The 17,271-nt window shown below is 45.4% G+C and overlaps 1 protein-coding gene and 1 pseudogene across 2 annotated transcripts in view; one reads left to right on the top strand and one right to left on the bottom strand.

Annotated features, from left to right (window-relative positions):
- Positions 1-3,241, bottom strand: part of Uri1 (URI1 prefoldin like chaperone) — a 57,100-nt gene extending 53,859 nt beyond the window's left edge. Inside the window, exon 1 of one of the 2 annotated variants that reach the window (XM_032893835.1) lies at positions 2,804-3,241. In XM_032893835.1, coding sequence (XP_032749726.1) covers positions 2,804-2,914 — 111 coding nt within the window. In that variant the 5' untranslated portion in view covers positions 2,915-3,241. The other variant, XM_032893836.1, reaches the window with a different exon arrangement.
- LOC116893360 overlaps positions 1-17,271 on the top strand; it is a 545,263-nt pseudogene that overhangs the window by 432,136 nt on the left and 95,856 nt on the right.

Raw genomic sequence — 17,271 nt, 5'->3', positions numbered from 1 at the left:
GCTAAAGCCAGCCAAGTAGATACCACCATCAAACCAAGCAGTCCTTCTGTTGACAGTTGAATTCCCTCGAATGGAACAGGAAAAGCTTATGGCTGACATAAAGGACAGTAAGTGTCCACTCATACAAAACTACTATGACACCTTTCCCCTTAACATTCAGAATGTCAAATGATTCTACTTTTATACCAGAGAGAGCAGGACTTTTAAACTGAGTTGGCTTTAAAACCTAAGTAAAGTCCCTCACAAAATTACTAATTCACTGTTTACAAAGCAAAGCTTTCCTGTGCAAAACTCTAACTAAAACCCAGCTATCTAACCAGCTACCTCGTTAAGGCCTTGTGAATCCCGTCTACCAATACAGATTTACCTATTAAGTAAATAGTCTGTTAAACAAATACTGAAGGGCTTTCTTATGAACCGGGGGGGGGCATTTTTTACGTAACCCCAAACAGAAATGTACATTTAGTTTATATGCCATATTAGCGTTAACACAAGACAGGGCTGACAAAGGTATTGAAGTCCATATCCACTGAAAACACCCAGAATCCTACTGGGTTTAGCATCCAAGAAAGGTTCTCTGCTCAAACTAACCACAAGAAGCTGTTCAGAACACCCCAAAGTACCCATCGTATTTCACTCACCCTAACATCAGAATAAAACCCAGGTTCTCCCTTTTAAAAAATGACACATGGGAGGAAAGATGCTGGTCAGCATTACTCACAATTTACACTATCAAAGTAAGTGTTTTCCATATGGACTAAAGGCAGTGGTGACACCAGCTACCCTGGTCCACTTCACATTTTCACAAGAAAGGTAAATTCTTTTGTCAAAAGTAACAATGAGGCAATATGCAGGGCTTGGCTTTGGTTTGTTTCTTCTTTCTTCTTTTCCTCTATTTTCTTTTTTAAAAATCTGTTTCTCCTTTTAAAAAAATTAAGATGAAGTCAAGTCTGATGTCATAGGTAACCCCACCTACTTGGAAGGCTGAGTCTAGAGGTTTACAGCTCTAAGCCCATGCTGGACTACGGTGGGAGTCCAAGGCCAGCTTGGGCAACTTAAAAAGAACTTGTTTCAAAAACGACAAAGTTGGCTGACAATAAATAAATATGTAAATAAACTCAAATAAGTCTTGTAATTTAAATTACACTAAACTAGGTTAACTTTTAAACTCTCATCTTTAAGAACTACAAGTTTAAAAACCCAACGGTTGTTTTATGTATTAGGGAAAAATGAAAAATCTAATATAAAAAGAAGCAGCAACAGCAGCAGGAGCCAACCAAAGGATGAAAGACTCCTACAATCTGTAACAGGCAGTTTCTAAGCCAAGAGGGTTTCTCGGGATCTAGAGAAAACTTTCATGTAGTTAACCTCAGTATACTTTTGTAACCACGTTTCATGAAAATGTTTACAAAGGTATATTTAAAAAAATAGTTTGAGTTTCATAGCAAAATTTCAAGCTTAGATAAAAGAGGAGTTCCCGAGGTCCCACCCTAACTGAGGAGCTAAAGAAGTTGACAGCAGCTAAGGGAGGACTGATTCGTGGGGATGTGGTGCCTGTGCTCCATTGGGTGGTTCTACCCGAACACATATGGGCAGCACTAGGTAGACTGAGATATTAAGGAAAAAAAGACATGAAGTTGGAAGGGGGATGTGTGGGAGGGAATGGGAGTAAGTTGAAGGGATGAAATAGATTTAAACGTATGCATGGACAATTCTCAAGGAGTAAATTCCAAATAGTTTACACACAAAAATATTTAAATATAGAAAATAGAGCTTCTCAAATTCTTATGGTTTTGATGCAACTTCCTACACCTTTATTAATACATGATACTCTGGCATCATAACATGGGCGTTTAAGCAAATTAAATGTTGCTTTTCAAAATTTCAAGGCACTTCAGGATAGAGAATCAACTTGAAAAGCCACAGAATCCACAGGGCATTTTCACACTTAACAATCGAACTGTAGTTCTTTACTACAGAACATTTCCTATGTTTCTTTTTTTTTTTTTTTTTTTTTTTCGGAGCTGGGGACCAGAACCGGGCAGGGCCTTGCCCTTGCTAAGGCAAGCGCTCTACCACTGAGCTAAATCCCAACCCCCCTACAGAACATTTCCTAATACTAACAATCCCATTCGAAGATTCAAAGCATTCTCCTCTCCTCTGCTAGTTCAAAAAGGGGGGGAGAGAGAAAAAACTTGTTTGAGGAGGCTTGAAGTTAAAATTTAACAAAGGCCTTCCTCTCTCTTGTTGACTGCAGAGCTGGGATTGCACAGGAAGTGCATCATCACCAACGTAGTCAAACTTGGACGCTCAATCAAATAAGGATATAGTGTGTAGGTGTGTGGGTGTGTGTGCATGCGCGCGTGCATTTTAGCAACGTTTAAGCAATAAAGAGGTAAGGGGTAAAGAGAATGACCACTTATGTTCTGTGTAATCCCCCCCCAAAAAAAAAAAAAAAAAAAAAAAAAAAAAAAAAGGAAAAGAAAAGAAAAGATACCCACGTAATTTTATTTAGTTCCAACAATTGCTCTCAGTTCAGGGTCAACAGACTATCCTATCCCCTGCATCCTCTGTATTCCCCGCATCCCCGCATCCCTTCCGGGGAAGGTCAAAGGGCTACCGACAAAAGACAACAAATGCACGTGACAAAAGTTTCTCCCGTGGTCCCCGCAGCCCGAGGCTGCGCAGCTCGCGCGTGGGGATCTCGGTCTCACGCAGAGAGGGCTGGCCACGTTAGAAGCTGCTCAGAGTCGCGGTCGCATGCGGAAGCCGGCCAAGACCGGAACCAAGCGAGGCCTGTTACCTTTTCCTGCTCCTCGCGAAGCCGCGCCACCTCTGGTGCGCGCAGCGGAGCGGCGGCTGAGGCCTCTGCAAAGGGCTGGGGCTCGGGCTCCGGTTCGGACGGGGGCTCCATGCCCGGCGCCGCAGCCTCAGCGAGGCGAACAAGTCCTAAACAAGTGTTTATGGAGGCGGCGTGGCCGACGGATGCCCAGAGCCCGCGCGCTCGCCCTCATGCACAGCACGCCTCTCTCTGAAGAGGCCGCGCTCACTTTCGCCGCTGCCCCGGGGGCCGCCGCTCGCGTCCGGGCTACCCGCGGCCGCATCTCACACGCGCATGCCGCCGCCGCCGCTGCCGCTGCCGCCTCGGAGCAGCAGGCCCTACACCAGGCGCGCCACGCTCCTTTCCCGCAACCGGGCCCAGCTTAGCGTCCCGCGACAGCCGCGCCTCCTCCGCGCCTCTGCGCACGCCCCGCCCCTCGCCCCGCCCGCGCAGCACGCCGGGAATCTCTCAAGCTCCGCCCTTATGGGCGGAGCAATGGTGGGGACAGGGTCTTCGGGCCGGGTGGAAGCTAAGAGACTCAGACGCCAGTTCAGGAAGAGAGGAAGAGAAACGGCAGGATAGTGGGTCCCCCCCCACTCGTGGGTCCCCCCCCCATTCACTTGGCGCTGTCTGTGGTGGTAGGAACTTAATATGAGCACTGAGACTGTTTCATAAACATATTTAATTTTATCAAATTCAGCTGTTTCCCAGGCCTTTTAATGAACTAATGTGGTTTAATGAGCTAAAATGCACAATATACAACTGTACTTTGCATGTGTATTAATTACTGTACACATTACAATTTTCCTTATATATATTAAGCTGCAGTATTAATATTACTATGTTACCACATATGCACTGTGTAGCACATTTTTCAAGAATAGCTGCTCTGTCCCACTTATTTTATAATTCTGGTGTTTCGTTTTGTTTAACAGTGGGAACCAAACGCATAGCTTTGGGCTTGCTAGACAAACACTCTACCAACTGAGCTAAATCCCCATCCCTGTTCTACTCAGTATTTTAAAACTTGGAAGTTGGAGGGGGTAGGGGAGCACACCGTTAGTCCCCAGCAGTTTGGAGGCAGAGGCAGGTGGATATCTGTAAGTTTGAAGCCAGCCTGGTCCATAGTAAGTCCCAGGCTAGCCAGAGATCTGCAATTGAACCCTGTCTCAAAAAATAAATGAATAAATCTCTTGGACCCACTTTCTCCTCCGGCCCTTTGCACGGCCTCTGTTTGTGGCAGTCTACCTTGTGGCCTTGCCCTAATGCAAGCCCTGACAATAGGTGTGGATCCCGTTACCTTAGTGTTGTGTGTATAGCAACCGGCTAGTAGGTACCTGCAGAATTCTGGCCCTCTATGGGTCAGTTTGCCCCTATCTTCCACTTCTGTCCCAGCTCCCAAGTCTGTATCCATCCTTTTTTCATTCACGTCAAAAAGAGAAAAGGCAGGGATGATTGGGGAAAGGTGGTAAATGTGAATTTCTCTCCCTGCAGATGCAGAAACCTCTAAAACACAGTCAGACTCCAAGCACTCGGCCTGCCTCCTGCCAACAGCAGCATCCCCGAATCCTCAAGCACCTCAGAAGCTACTTCTCTCTAGTGGTGTGCTTTGAACATGAACAGACCGTTTCAATACCTGGTCCCTAACAAACAGTGCTTATCTGAAAGGATATTAAAAATTAGGATGTACCAGGCGGCAGTGGCTCATACCTTTAATCCCAGTACCCAGAAGGCAGAGACAGTCAGATCTCCCAGTTTGAGGGCAACCTGGTCTACAGAGCGAGTTCCAGGATAGCCAAAGTCTATACAGAGAAACCCTGTCTCAAAAAAAAACCAAAAGAAAAAAGAGAGAGAGAAAATTTAGTATGCAATTTGGGATGTGGAAGCTAAGTGGAGGGAGTAGTTCGATGGGGTGAGTCTTCAGTATAGCATCCCTGGACACTTCCTGTCACTCTCTACCTCATGTTCAGCTATGAAGTAAACGGAGACAGACAGGCCACGCCTCCCCGCCATAACGCACTGAACCCTCTGAAATAATATTCCCTACAGAAAATGACTTATGACAGATTTACTTTTGTTTGAGTGAGGTTTTTAAGCGTGTAGCAAGCAAAAGCAAAAGAACATATAGCAAGAAGCAGATAGATAAGATAAAGCAGGCCCTTAAAACATCCAGCAGAACTAACTAGAGTTACCAGACCGGGAAAGCAAGCAAAAATAAACTCAGTAGCAACCAACAGATCGATATCATCAAGTTGAGCCCTAGCAACATCCCGCCCCAGAAAGACTGGGCTGAGTCTGTCAGAAAGACTGGATATTTCCAGCTAGAGCAGAGGGTTCTCTCCACTAACGAGCTTCCCACCTCTCGTTCCCACCTCCAGTGTTTTACATCACAGGATAAATAACAGTAACTTCCCTTAGAAATGGTTCATCTTCTATCCATCGTCCTCCAGGGTGCAGTTATAGCTGTGTGTTTGTCTTTCTTCCCGTCACAGAAGCACGAGGCCAGCCTGCCCCAAGAAAGTGTCCCCGAGGACAAGAGAGATAAACCTGAGTGAATCTGAGATAAGGGGCGGCTGACTTGCTCTCAGAGTTAGCCCTCAGCAAGTACAAGCAGCAAGGCAGTTGACCAACAGCACTTAACGTACGAATGGTGAACCAAAACAAACGCCTCCTCCCTCACACTGGTTTTTATTTTTTCACGTCAGTCACAGCAACCCAAATGTAAAAAATATTTCTGGTATCGATCGTTCCACTCCACCCCTGAAATGCCCATGGGCAGCTCCCTGCCTTCCACTCCTCTTTGATGTGATTAGCCACAGATCACACAGACCCTGTGCTACAGAAGGCTGGCTGGCCCCCAGCCCCAGCTCCAGTCTAAGGACAATGGATTTGTATCCAAAGCAGTTGCTGTAAAGAGGGCACATCACACTACACAAATACATGGGTTTTTTGGGGAGGCTTCTCAGAAAGTTCTCCTTCTTATCAATACTTCCATAAAGAATCCAACCCTTGGACAAGACGTAGAAAGCAAGCAGCCATGTGTGTTTGAGGCAGCAGCTCTTCTTGGTGGGGGAAGGCATGACAGAGTTCATGGCAGCAGAAGCAAATGACACAGGATCTTCACATCCCCACCCACCAAGAAGCAGAGAAGCGGAATGCTGGCTTCCGGCTAGCTTCTGACTTTCTTCCTTTCCATCCAGTCTCGAACCCCAATCCACAGGACTCTCAGATCTCTCAGTCAAACCTCTCTGGAAACTTCCTCAAGCGTTCACTCAGAAACGGGGGTTCCTTAAGGCTAAAAGAGATGTTGCAAAAGTTAAGAGCACACGCTGTTCTTTTCAGGTGACGATTTTGGATCCTCCAGCTCTAGTGATCCAACATCCTCTTCACAGGCACAAAACCCCCACACAGGATAAATACACATCATTAAAAATAAAAGTTGGGCTGGAGAGATGGTTCAGTGGTTGTGATGAGCAATGATCTTCCGGGGACCCAAATTCAGTTCTCAGCACCCCCAAAATTTGTAAAAATGAGGATTCCAAAGGTAGTCAAGTTAACACAGCACATCGATCCCCGTTCCTAGGTAGTTGCTGAAGGACCGGTTTAATCTCCCTTCTTAAGCCCAGACATCTGCCTCCTCTTACCCTTGGACGCCGGAGATCCTGATTCACACTGAAATATGCCACTGGCTTGCCTTCCTGGTTCTCCGGCCTGATGTGGCCCATTTTAAGACTTTTGAGCCTTCATAACTTTAGAAGTTACTCTGCAGTTTTAGAAAGAAAAGGTTGGTCAGGGCTCCTGGTTTCAGGGGTTTCTTAGTCCATCCTGAGGAACACACAGAGGCAGCTCATAGTGATGGGAGCATGTCGATACACCATGCTGGTGGAGAAGAAACCTGAAGCTTTGCCCAGAGTCGAGGGTAGATATAACCTTCAAAGGCCAAGTCCTAGTAAACTGCTTCTACCAGCCAGGCTCCACCTCCTAAAAGCTCCAGGGCCTTCGAAATACCAACTAGGGACCAAGCCGTGAAAACGTGAACCTGGGAGAGACATTTCTAATTCAAATGGTAACCTTAACTGCCTGGGCCACCTCCCACTGTGTACCCCTGCTTCTGTATCTACTTCTATGTGTCTATATAGGACCTGTCTGTCCCTTTTTTTTCCCCCTGGCGAATCTTATGTGGTAGCTGAACTGAAAACTCTCACACCCGTGTGAGAAGCACTAGCAGTGTCAAATGTCAGCTTACCGAGCTTACACAAGCTGGAGCCCTCTCTGCATCAGGATAGAGACTTTCTGGAAGGGAAGTTACATGAGCTTGACAGAAGAGCTCCAGTGAGCTAGCAAAAAGCAGCAGGGCCTTTGGAAAGAATGTGGAGAGTGTTGCCATCTGTGACACATAAGGGAAGACTAGAGTCCCAGAGACGTGAGAATTCCAAACTTCGCCAAAAGCGGGGACATGTGACCTGGCATTTGCCCACTGTCCCTAGGACTGTAGACATCTCTAACTCTCATCCTGTCTTCTTCCCCCAGCTCTGTAGGGTAGGAGAAGGATAGTGTAGTTTGTGGATGAGGGCTGTAGATTGCTCCCTTGACTCCGTTGCCCCCCTCCCCAGTGCTAGGCAGGATAATGTTACTAGTGTAACAATGAGCTTGCTTATGAAAAGTCGGGCGTGACCGATCCCATTTGTGTAATGGTTCCAGTCTAGGTCTAGGTAAGTCCCAGGGTGGGATCCGTGTGCTGCTTTGTGTCCATACTTCAGTCAGTTACGACTGTGTCGCAAGCCACCCAAAGCGCGATGGTGTGAAAGAACAATAATGCATCATTCTTTGTGACTTTAAAGGGGGGACAGCAGTCCTGATGCATTTAGCCAGCACAGCTCTGCTCCAGAGGTCTCATTCCCATCCTAGAACCAGCTGGATTATTCTCCTCCAAGACAGTGATTCACAAGCAGATGCACACGTCTCTTAAACCAGCACACTGTCATTTCAGGCTGCTTCTGTCTCGTAGCAGTTTAGAGACACAGAGAGAGAGGTATGTGTCAAAGAGCCTCGCTCTAGAGAATGACAATGGACAGGCCGGGGATGAGTTCTACTTCCCAAGGAGAAGCAGAATTGAGGGCAGGGACTACTGACGGCTTTATCCAAGCTGGGCTGCAAGGACAAATCCAGGCTGCACAGGAATTCTGGGGGAAAGCCAGACCCAGGCAAGCAGGCTCCAGCAGGAACCAGAAACCAGGGAGACAAGGAACCACCAAGCTGGCTGACTGAAAGTGCCCTTAAGCGTGCAGCAGAAAACGGGGTTCCAGCTCCTCTCTTTGTGCCAAGAACGAGCTATTGACAGAGCGCTCAGGGCTGGTGCCCAGGAACAGCTCAGATCCATTCCAAACCCAGAGTATTTTACATGTATCTGTTTTTAACGAAATAGCATACCTTGCACTTCAGCCACTAATATTAAAACTTCACTGGGATTTTTTTTTTAATAGAGGGAGGGAACTGTTTCCTCTTGCCACCTGCACTAAGATTTACTTGATATTTTTGTTTCAATCAACTCATAACCTTACTGAAAGGATGTATTCTTAGCAATAATATTCATGAGATCATGGTATTGGATATTACGTGGGTTTTTTCTTTTCTCTAACACCACAGCAAAATGAGCAGAACATTTATGATTAAAACAGAAATATTCCTATCGTTGAGGAGAGAAAATAAATCAGAGGAGGAACTTTGCAGTCTGAGGCCCTATATATACAGACCACAAACAAGCAAAACTATCACGTGTGTCTGGTATCAACTTAAAAAGACTCTCACATCCATGGTTCTGTGTGGGGAAACCTTTGCTAATTAAGATTGAAGTCTACGGGGCTGGGGATTTAGCTCAGTGGTAGAGCGCTTGCCAGGAAGCGCAAGGCCCTGGGTTCGATCCCCAACTCAAAAAAAAAAAGAACCAAAAAAAAAAAAAAAAAAAAAAAAAAAAAAAAAAGATTGAAGTCTACCGGGGTTGGGGATTTAGCTCAGTGGTAGAGTGCTTACCTAGGAAGCGCAAGGCCCTGGGTTCGGTCCCCAGCTCCGGGGGGGGGCGGGGGGGGGAGAAGCAAAAAAAAAAGATTGAAGTCTACCATGACAGGATAGCTTCTCTGAGCTCGGTGCAAAATGGTGGACTCCCTTTACCAGCGGGGCTTCCCCTTCTCTGACCTTGTCTGAAGTGCCCAAACCCCAGTCCCCTCTAACCTGGGGAAGGTCCTTGGCACCTACAGGTTCAACCTCCTCTCCCTGTTACCGCCCATTCAGAACCCGCCCAGCAGGTACCTGGGATTCCTGGAATGCCTCTCCATACAAATGAAGAGTTCTCCATTCACAGAACTTTAAAACCCTAACCAATACTTTTCATTTACCCTGAAAACTCCTTCCCACTCTTCAAGGTCCATATGTACCTCGGGGTCACCCTGAGTAAATGTACGTGCACAAACCCACCCCAAATAAAGATATGCATGCAGGCTAAAAATCCTCTAAGAGAGCTGTTTCATTGAATGTGATCAGAGAAGGCCTTCGCCTAAAAGAGCTGTGCTGCTAAGATCCAGCCTGGTGTGCAGCAGCATCTGGACACCCTGAGGGGGAGGAAGCGGAGGATGAGGAACCACAGCTGGCACCCCAAAACACACACCATTTAATTCTCTATACAGGGAATAGAGAGTGGAGAAGTGATGGGTACTAGACCTCTCTCATCTTTCTCTGTCTCTCTCTCTGTCTCTCTCTCTGTCTCTCTCTCTCTCCCTCTTTCTCTCTCTCTCTCTCCCAGTCCTTGGTTTTTTGAAACAAGTTCTCATTAGGCTTCCTACAATGTATAACCCTTCTGCTAGTTCGTTCACCTTCAGCCTTCTCTCGAGTACTGGGGTGACGGGCATGTGCTACCACACTCAACTCCCGTTCTCTGTAACTAGGTGGGATAGTGAGCGTAATGGTCTTTCTTCCCTTCACGCATATTGGAAGTGATGTTTTGCAGTTAATTTTTAGAAAGATGGAGCCAAAAGAAAGCACAAAGGGAGAAGAGGGGGAGGAGGGAGGGATGGAGAGATGGAGGTAGGGAAGGGATGCTTCAGTATAGTTATTAATCACAGCACAATTAGACAGACGCCCCGCCCACTGTATACCCAACCCACTTGTCATAGTTTGAATGAGAATGGCCCCCATACACTCATATATTTGAATTCTTGGTCCCCAGTTAGTGGAAGTGCTTGGGAAGGATAAGGAGTATCACCTTATTGGAGGAGATGAGTCACTGGGGGTGGGATTTGCGGTTTCAAAAGACTCTTGCCGTTCCCAGTGCGTTCTCTCTGCCTCGTGACTTCAGATCAAGATGCGAACTCAGCTGTTCCTACCACTATTCCTTTGCTCTGCCACGACGAGCTCTAACCCTCTGAAACTGTGAGCCCGAGAAAGCATTTTCTTTCTTTCCTTTCTGTTTCCTTTTTGTTTTTGTTTGTTGCAGACAGGGTCTCTCTGCATAGCTCTGGCTGTCCTAGACTCGGAGTTTAAACCAGGGTGGCCTTGAGAACTCACAGAGATCCACCAGCCTCTGCCTCCTGAGTGCTGGATTGTAGACGTGTATCACCAGGATCAACTAAACGCTATCTTTTACACATTGCCTGGCTGATAGTGTCTTATCACAGCAATAGAAAATAAACTAATATACCACCAGGACTGAAGGGGCTGAAGGAGATTGCAACCCCACAGGAAGAATGACATCAACTAAGCAGATCCCCCAGAGCTCCCAGGGACTAAACTACCAACCAAAGAGTATACATGGGGGGACCCATGGCTCCAGCCACATATGTAGGAAAGGATTGCCTTATCTAGCATCAATGGGAGGAGAGGCCCTTGGTCCTGTGGAGGCTTGAGGTCCCAGAGTAGGGGATGCATGAGGCAGGAATGGGTAGGAAGGTGGGGGAGCACCCTCATAGAGGCAGGAGGGAGGGGAGATGGTGTCTGGGCAATGGGGAAAGGAAACTGGGAAAGGGGGACAACACTTGGAGTGTAAATAAATAAAATAACCAATAAAAAATGAATACTGAAAATTAATAAATTTTAAACTATAAAAAAAAAAGAGTCCTGAATTCTGCGCTAGTGGCTTTTGTGTAGCTATCGCCAAACTATTTTTTAAATGCTATTTAAAGAGAGGAAATAAGCTGGGAGGTAGCAACTCATGCCTTGAATCCTAGCACTTGAGAGGCAGAAGCAGGTGCATCTCTGAGTTCAAGGTCAGCCTGGTCTACAGAGCAAGTTCCAGGACAGCCAAGGCTACACAAAGAAAGCCTGGAGGGAGAGGGAGAAAGAGGGGAGGGGGAATCATTCCTTGCGCTTTCAGTTTCAGAGGGCTCTACCCACGTACGCTTGGCTCTGCTGAGGATAAACATTATCGTGATGGGAGTCAATGGAGAACGAGACCGCTCTTTCATCATGGATGGAGAGCAGAGAGAAAGAGAAACCAGAGAAGAGATTCTTGGATCTGCTTCATCCCTTAATCTTTTCTCACAAGTCATATCTGAGGAAGAAGGTGAACAAAATCTAGACTCACGCAGGTATTTGTCTGGAAGAAATAAATGTGCTTCTATAGCTCTTTCCTGTAATCACAGATAGTTCCTGACCCTATATTAAAACTGAATAAATAAATATTTCATAAAAGAATCATATTTTTAATGGTATTAAATTTCACCAGCCCACCTTGCACTGCAGAGAGTGGGGTTTCTGTGCAGGCAACTCTGGATCTCTTACTCAGTGTGGTGGCTCATGTTTGAATGCTAGGACCTTAGATGGTAGAACTGTTTTGGAAGGATTAGGGGGCGTGGCCTTCTTGGAGTTCTGTCACTGGATGTGGGCTTTGAAATTTTTAAAGCTCACACCAACTCTCTAGTCTCTCTGTCTCTCTGTCTCTCTCTCCCCCACCCCCACCCTGCTTCTGCCTTATGGACCATATGTTCCAGTGTCATGTCTGCCTGCCTGCTGCCATTCTTCCCACCACGATGGTTGTCTTAGTTAGGGTTTTACTGCTGTGAACAAACACCATGACCAATGCAAGTCTTATAAAAGGACAACATTTAATTGGGGCTGACTTATAGGTCAGAGGTTCAGTCCATTATCATCAAGGCAGGAGCATGGCAGCATCCAAGAAGGCATGGTGCAGGCAAAGCTGAGAGTTCTTCTACTTCTCTGAAAGCCGCTAGCAGAATACTGACTTTCAGGCAGCTAGGACAGGGATATTAAATTCCATGCCCACAGTGACACACTACTCAGACAAGGCTATACTTCCTAATAGTGGCATTCCCTGGGTCAAGCATATACAAACCATCACATTGGTCATGGACTCTAACCCTCTGAAACTTTAGCAAGCCCCCAACTAAATGCTTAAATGGTCACAGTGTCTCTTAACAGCAATAGAAAATAACTAAGACACCCAACCTGCCAATTGCTGTATTTCAATGAGTGTCCGTAGTTCCTTTATACTTTATGTCAGCTTGGCGCTGTGACCAAATACCTGAAAGAAACAACTTAAGGGAAATCAGGTTTCTTTGGGTCTGTTCCAGAATCACTTGGCACCATGCACTTGGGTAGAACACTAAAGTATATGACAGAGGATTCACTTCATGACCATCAGGAAGCAGAGGACAAGAAAGTAGCAGACAGAGATAATATACCCCCAAGAACTCTCTCATCCCCATGACCTATTTCCTCTGGGTGGTTCCCATAACCCAAGTTTTCAGAACCTCCCAAAATAAAACCATTTAGGGATCAAGTGTTCAAAGCACGAGCCTATGAGAAACACTTCATATCCTAATCATAACACACTCAGTATAAATGGTCAGTTTTGAATCCGCCACCCAACTAGCACTTTTCTATTTCGTTTCAGTGTTTGGTTCTATTTTCTTTTGATTCCCCTCAGCTTTTGGCTTACTTCCTTTATTAGTTAAGCTTACTTACATTAGTTATTAAGTTTCTTTATCTGCGCCTTATTGTTTATTTCTTTTCTTAAAGATTTGTAGAATTCTGTGTGGTGTCTTTGTTTCTGTTTGTGTAACTATGTAGCCCTCGCTGTCCTTGAACTCACAGCAATCTGCCTGCCTGGAGCCCTTCAAATGCTGGGATAAAAACTCGAGTCACCACACCTTTGCTTCTGTGATGGTTTGCATTAGAAATGTACACAATAGACTCATATACATAGTAGTACTATTCGAACAGACTATTGAGGCTTTGAGAGGTGGTGTCTTCCTAAAGGAAGTAGTTGAAGTAGTTGCTAGGGGAGGGCTTTGAGAGTTTATAGTCCCACCCACTTGCAGTTCCTTCTCTCTGCTTCAGTCTTGAGTTTCAGTCCTCCTGAACTGTAAGTCAAATCTTCATCCTGTGAGTTGGATTGGCCATGGTGTTTTACCACAGCAACAAAAAGTAACTAATACAAGGTCACAAGTATATTTCTAATTAATTACAGTCTGTCCTCAAATAATATCATATCATTATTTCACTGGAATGTGAAAGCCTTACAGCACGGTCCTCTGAATTTCTCCTGCCCATATTCAGTGCTACCATATATTTACTTAATAACTATTGTTATCATACATTTGGTTTTAATAGTAAACTATAAACTCTCAATAAATAGCCACTATTGTTTAACTAGAGGTAGTCAGTTATCATCAGGTGATTATTAAAAAAAAAAGAAAAGCTTTTATGTAAACCTTCCACTTTACCTTCCTAGAAATATCTATTACCTTGTATAGCGACAAGATTCTGTTTGGTGAATCTATAGTTTTCCTGACACTAAATATGTGTTACCTTTCCACAGCAATACTCACATATCACCCAGTTCAATTCTGATGATCCAGAAAAACGGTATGTATTCCTAACCACTGAATCATCTCTCTGGTCCATGCTTTCATATCTTTTTAGACAGGATATCACTATGCAGTACAAAGTGCCCTGAAACTCACTAAGTAGCCCAAGAGGACTTTGCACTCCTCCTGCCTCAGCCCCCTGAGTGCTAGGGTTAGAGGCATGAGCTATAAACCCATCCGGATGGTGTTTTCTGCGATCCTGTAAAGATGGCTGCTGTGGTTTGGGTGTGTCCTCCATAAATTCAAATGTCAAACACGGAATCTCCAAATCCCCAGGCTAAGGGTATTTGGGGGTGTGCCTTTAGGAGATAATTGGGGGGAGGGGGGTTTGCTGGAGAGATGGCTCAGTGGTTAAGAGCACTGACTACTCTTCCAGATGTCCTGAGTTCAATTCCCAGCAACCACATGGTGGCTCTCAACCATCTGTAATGGGATCTGATGCCCTCTTCTGGTGTGTCTGAAGACAGCTACAGTGTACTCATATACATTAAACAAATAATAATTCTTTAAAAAAGAAGGAGATAAGGGGTTGGGGATTTGGCTCAGTGGTAGAGCGCTTGCCTAGCAAGCGCAAGGCCCTGGGTTCGGTCCCCAGCTCCGAAAAAAAAGGAGATAGTTGGGATTAAATAAACTAGTGAGGGTGAGGCCCCCATAATAGCATTTAGTGACTTTCTCGGAAGAGAGCTGTGCCAAACCTTGCCTGGATGGAGGAAGAAAAGGAGAGGAAGGTGTGTCTTGTGTGAATTTTTCTTGGGGAGATGCTGACAAATGTCTAATCACCCACACAAATAGAGAGTCAACAGAAGATATCATGGGTCTCGCTTCTCCCTGGGGTCACTGGCCACTGGCCCACAATGACAAAGGGAGCAGAGTAGACAAACAGGGTTTCAGACTGCCAATGAGTATAACAGAGATGGTGGCATTCCAGATCAGCTTTGGGGAGACAGGTCAACTTTCCTCGGGGCAAATCAAGGGTTTGAAGTTTTAGGGAAGGGGATGGGAATATCCAGGGTGGCAAAGGTCATTGGCAGAAGGCTAGGTTAGTGAGATGCCTCATTAGCATGGGTAGGCATTCCAGGAATCTCGATGCTTGCTGAACAGGTTCCTTATCCGGAGAAAGGGAGCTGTGATCTCACCAAGGATGTGTGACTTTCTGTAGGTAGAGGGTATGGGGGTTTCCAAGATCCCCAGGCAAGGTCAGAGAAAGAGAAGCCCAGCTGACAAAGGAAGTCCTCCATTTTGCACCAAGTTCAGGATTTTCAGACTTCTCACCTTAGCAGCGGGGATTTCCCAACAGACACAAGTAAGAATTCTATCACAAGGGTATTCTATGAGCAACAATGCCAAGCAACCAGAGCTTCCAGGGACTAAGCCACTACCTAAAGGCTATACATGGACTGACCCTGGACTCTGACCACATAGGTAGCAATGAATATCCTAGTAAGAGCACCAGTGGAAGGGGAAGCCCTGGGTCCTGCTAAGACTGAACCCCCAGTGAACGTGATTGTAGGGGGGAGGGTGGGAATGGGGGGAGGGATGGGGGGGAACACCCATATAGAAGGGAGGGGAGAGGTTAGGGGATGTTGGCCGGAAACCGGGAAAGGGAATAACAATCGAAATGTAAATAAGAAATACCCAAGTTAATAAAGATGGAGGAAAAAAGAATTCTATCACAAAAGGGAATACTGTGGGGCACACTGTGACACACTACAGCTTTCACGGCGAGAGAGATTTGTTTTTCTCTGTTAGCGGGGAAGTTGTAAGGGTGAGGAGTGGGTATGAGGAGAAGAGGAGATGTGTGGGATTGGGGTGCGTGATGTGAAATTCAAAAGAACCAATAAGTTAAAAAAAAAAAAAAAAAGAATTCTATCAAAGGCTAACTTGGTGAGCCAATTAATTTATTGGACTTGTTTACAGTGGTGTGGGTGAGGGGTTATCGACAGGAGTATGGGTGACTCATAGGTAATTGTATTATAAAAACACCACCCAGCCTGAGTAGCTGACAAAAACTACAGGCAGCTGGACTGGTCAGCGTTTCCCCCAGGCAACTCAGATGATCTGAGACTCTCCAACACCCTGGTGTGCTACTCTTATTAGGGAAACAAGAACAAATGTTTGCTCAGCTCAGATAGGGACATGACGACAGATATGTGGGATTTCTTAGATTGACTTACATGCTGTAGACAGAGTAGCCCAACGATGGCTATCTCACAACAGAATAGCTAGGAATCCAATAGTTGTTCACTTCCATTGACTGGACGTCTCAGCAAGTCCAAACCTGGTACCAGAGTCCTGGAAGGATTCCTGAAGCTCTCTAGACTTCACTCTACCCTGGAATCCTGAAGAAGTTGGCTTTCTTACTACAGCAACAGGATAGAGGAACCTCCCACCAAGAGTGACAGTCCATAGAAAAGTTTCCAATTCAGAGGAAATTGCTAACACACTTGCTCTGCCTCCTTATGATGTATTGAGGTCTTCATTGGATGCCCACATTGTACTATTGAAACGTGAGTTTGAATTCACAAAGTCTCCGGAAATGCGAATTCTAAACAAACCCTTCATTTTCTGTAAATTATTCAGTCTCGGGCAATTTGAAATAGCAACAGAACCTGGACAAACACAACGGGTGGCCAACTCCTCGTGTGTGTTGGTATAGAACCTTCTCCTGACTGTTTGGTCTCCCTTAGTCTTTCTCATAATCGGCTCTGGCAATCCAGGGTGACTTTCCACAAGTCAGCAGTACCCCAGAGTTCTGGATTCCTGTGCTAGTCCCACTCACGCTCTAACAATTCCCTTTGAAAAAAAAAATTTTTTAAATGGCTATCATATTTCTTGCTTACATGGCAACCGGAGTCTCTCAGGACTCATCCTAGGTAAAGTAGTACCTTGCCCTGTTCCTCTTTGGCCTCACCTGGTCTTCAGATTTCGTGCCATTTGGTGGCCTTGAAGTTTCCACTTTCACTAAGGTCAAGAAAAGGCTGGTTTTATATCTTCCCCATCTCTCTTTCTGTTAAGGTAAGAGAAATGGACTAGTCAGTTGGCAGGAAGAGCCGTGGAACACTTCCAAAAGTCATTTTTATTGCATAACTTCAAAAATGGCATCCTTGGGCTGGAGTGATTAGGAACATTGGCTGCTCTTCCAAAGGACCCAGATTTGACTCCCAGAACCCACATGGTAGCTCACAACTATCTTTAAGTCCAGTTCCAGGGGACCTAACACCTCCTTCTGGCCTCCTTGGGCACCAAGCATGGTGTGCAGACACATATGCAGGCAAAAATACTTATATGCATAAAATATAAAATGAAAATAAATCTAAAGAATTATTTTAATCACATCTTTTCAGATCACTGCTAATGTTTAACATCATCAAAAAAAGTCTTTAAATATTGAGAGTCTGTCAAGCTTATAGTGGCAGATAAAAGGGTCCCCTAAATTGTAATGCTCGAGAGCTTGTGTTTTGTCATCAGTGACAGGTACTGGCAGTTGTTCTCCTGGGAGTAACAGGCTCATTTTGTTCATCTTTTTTTTTTTAAATGTCTGTTAAACACCAGTGATGATTAATCTTGTTTGTT

Source organism: Rattus rattus, chromosome 2 (genome assembly GCF_011064425.1).
Source record: "Rattus rattus isolate New Zealand chromosome 2, Rrattus_CSIRO_v1, whole genome shotgun sequence".
Taxonomy (NCBI): domain Eukaryota; kingdom Metazoa; phylum Chordata; class Mammalia; order Rodentia; family Muridae; genus Rattus; species Rattus rattus.
The sequence above is the reverse complement of the archived record's forward strand: the minus strand, read 5'-3'. Positions and strand labels throughout refer to the sequence as shown.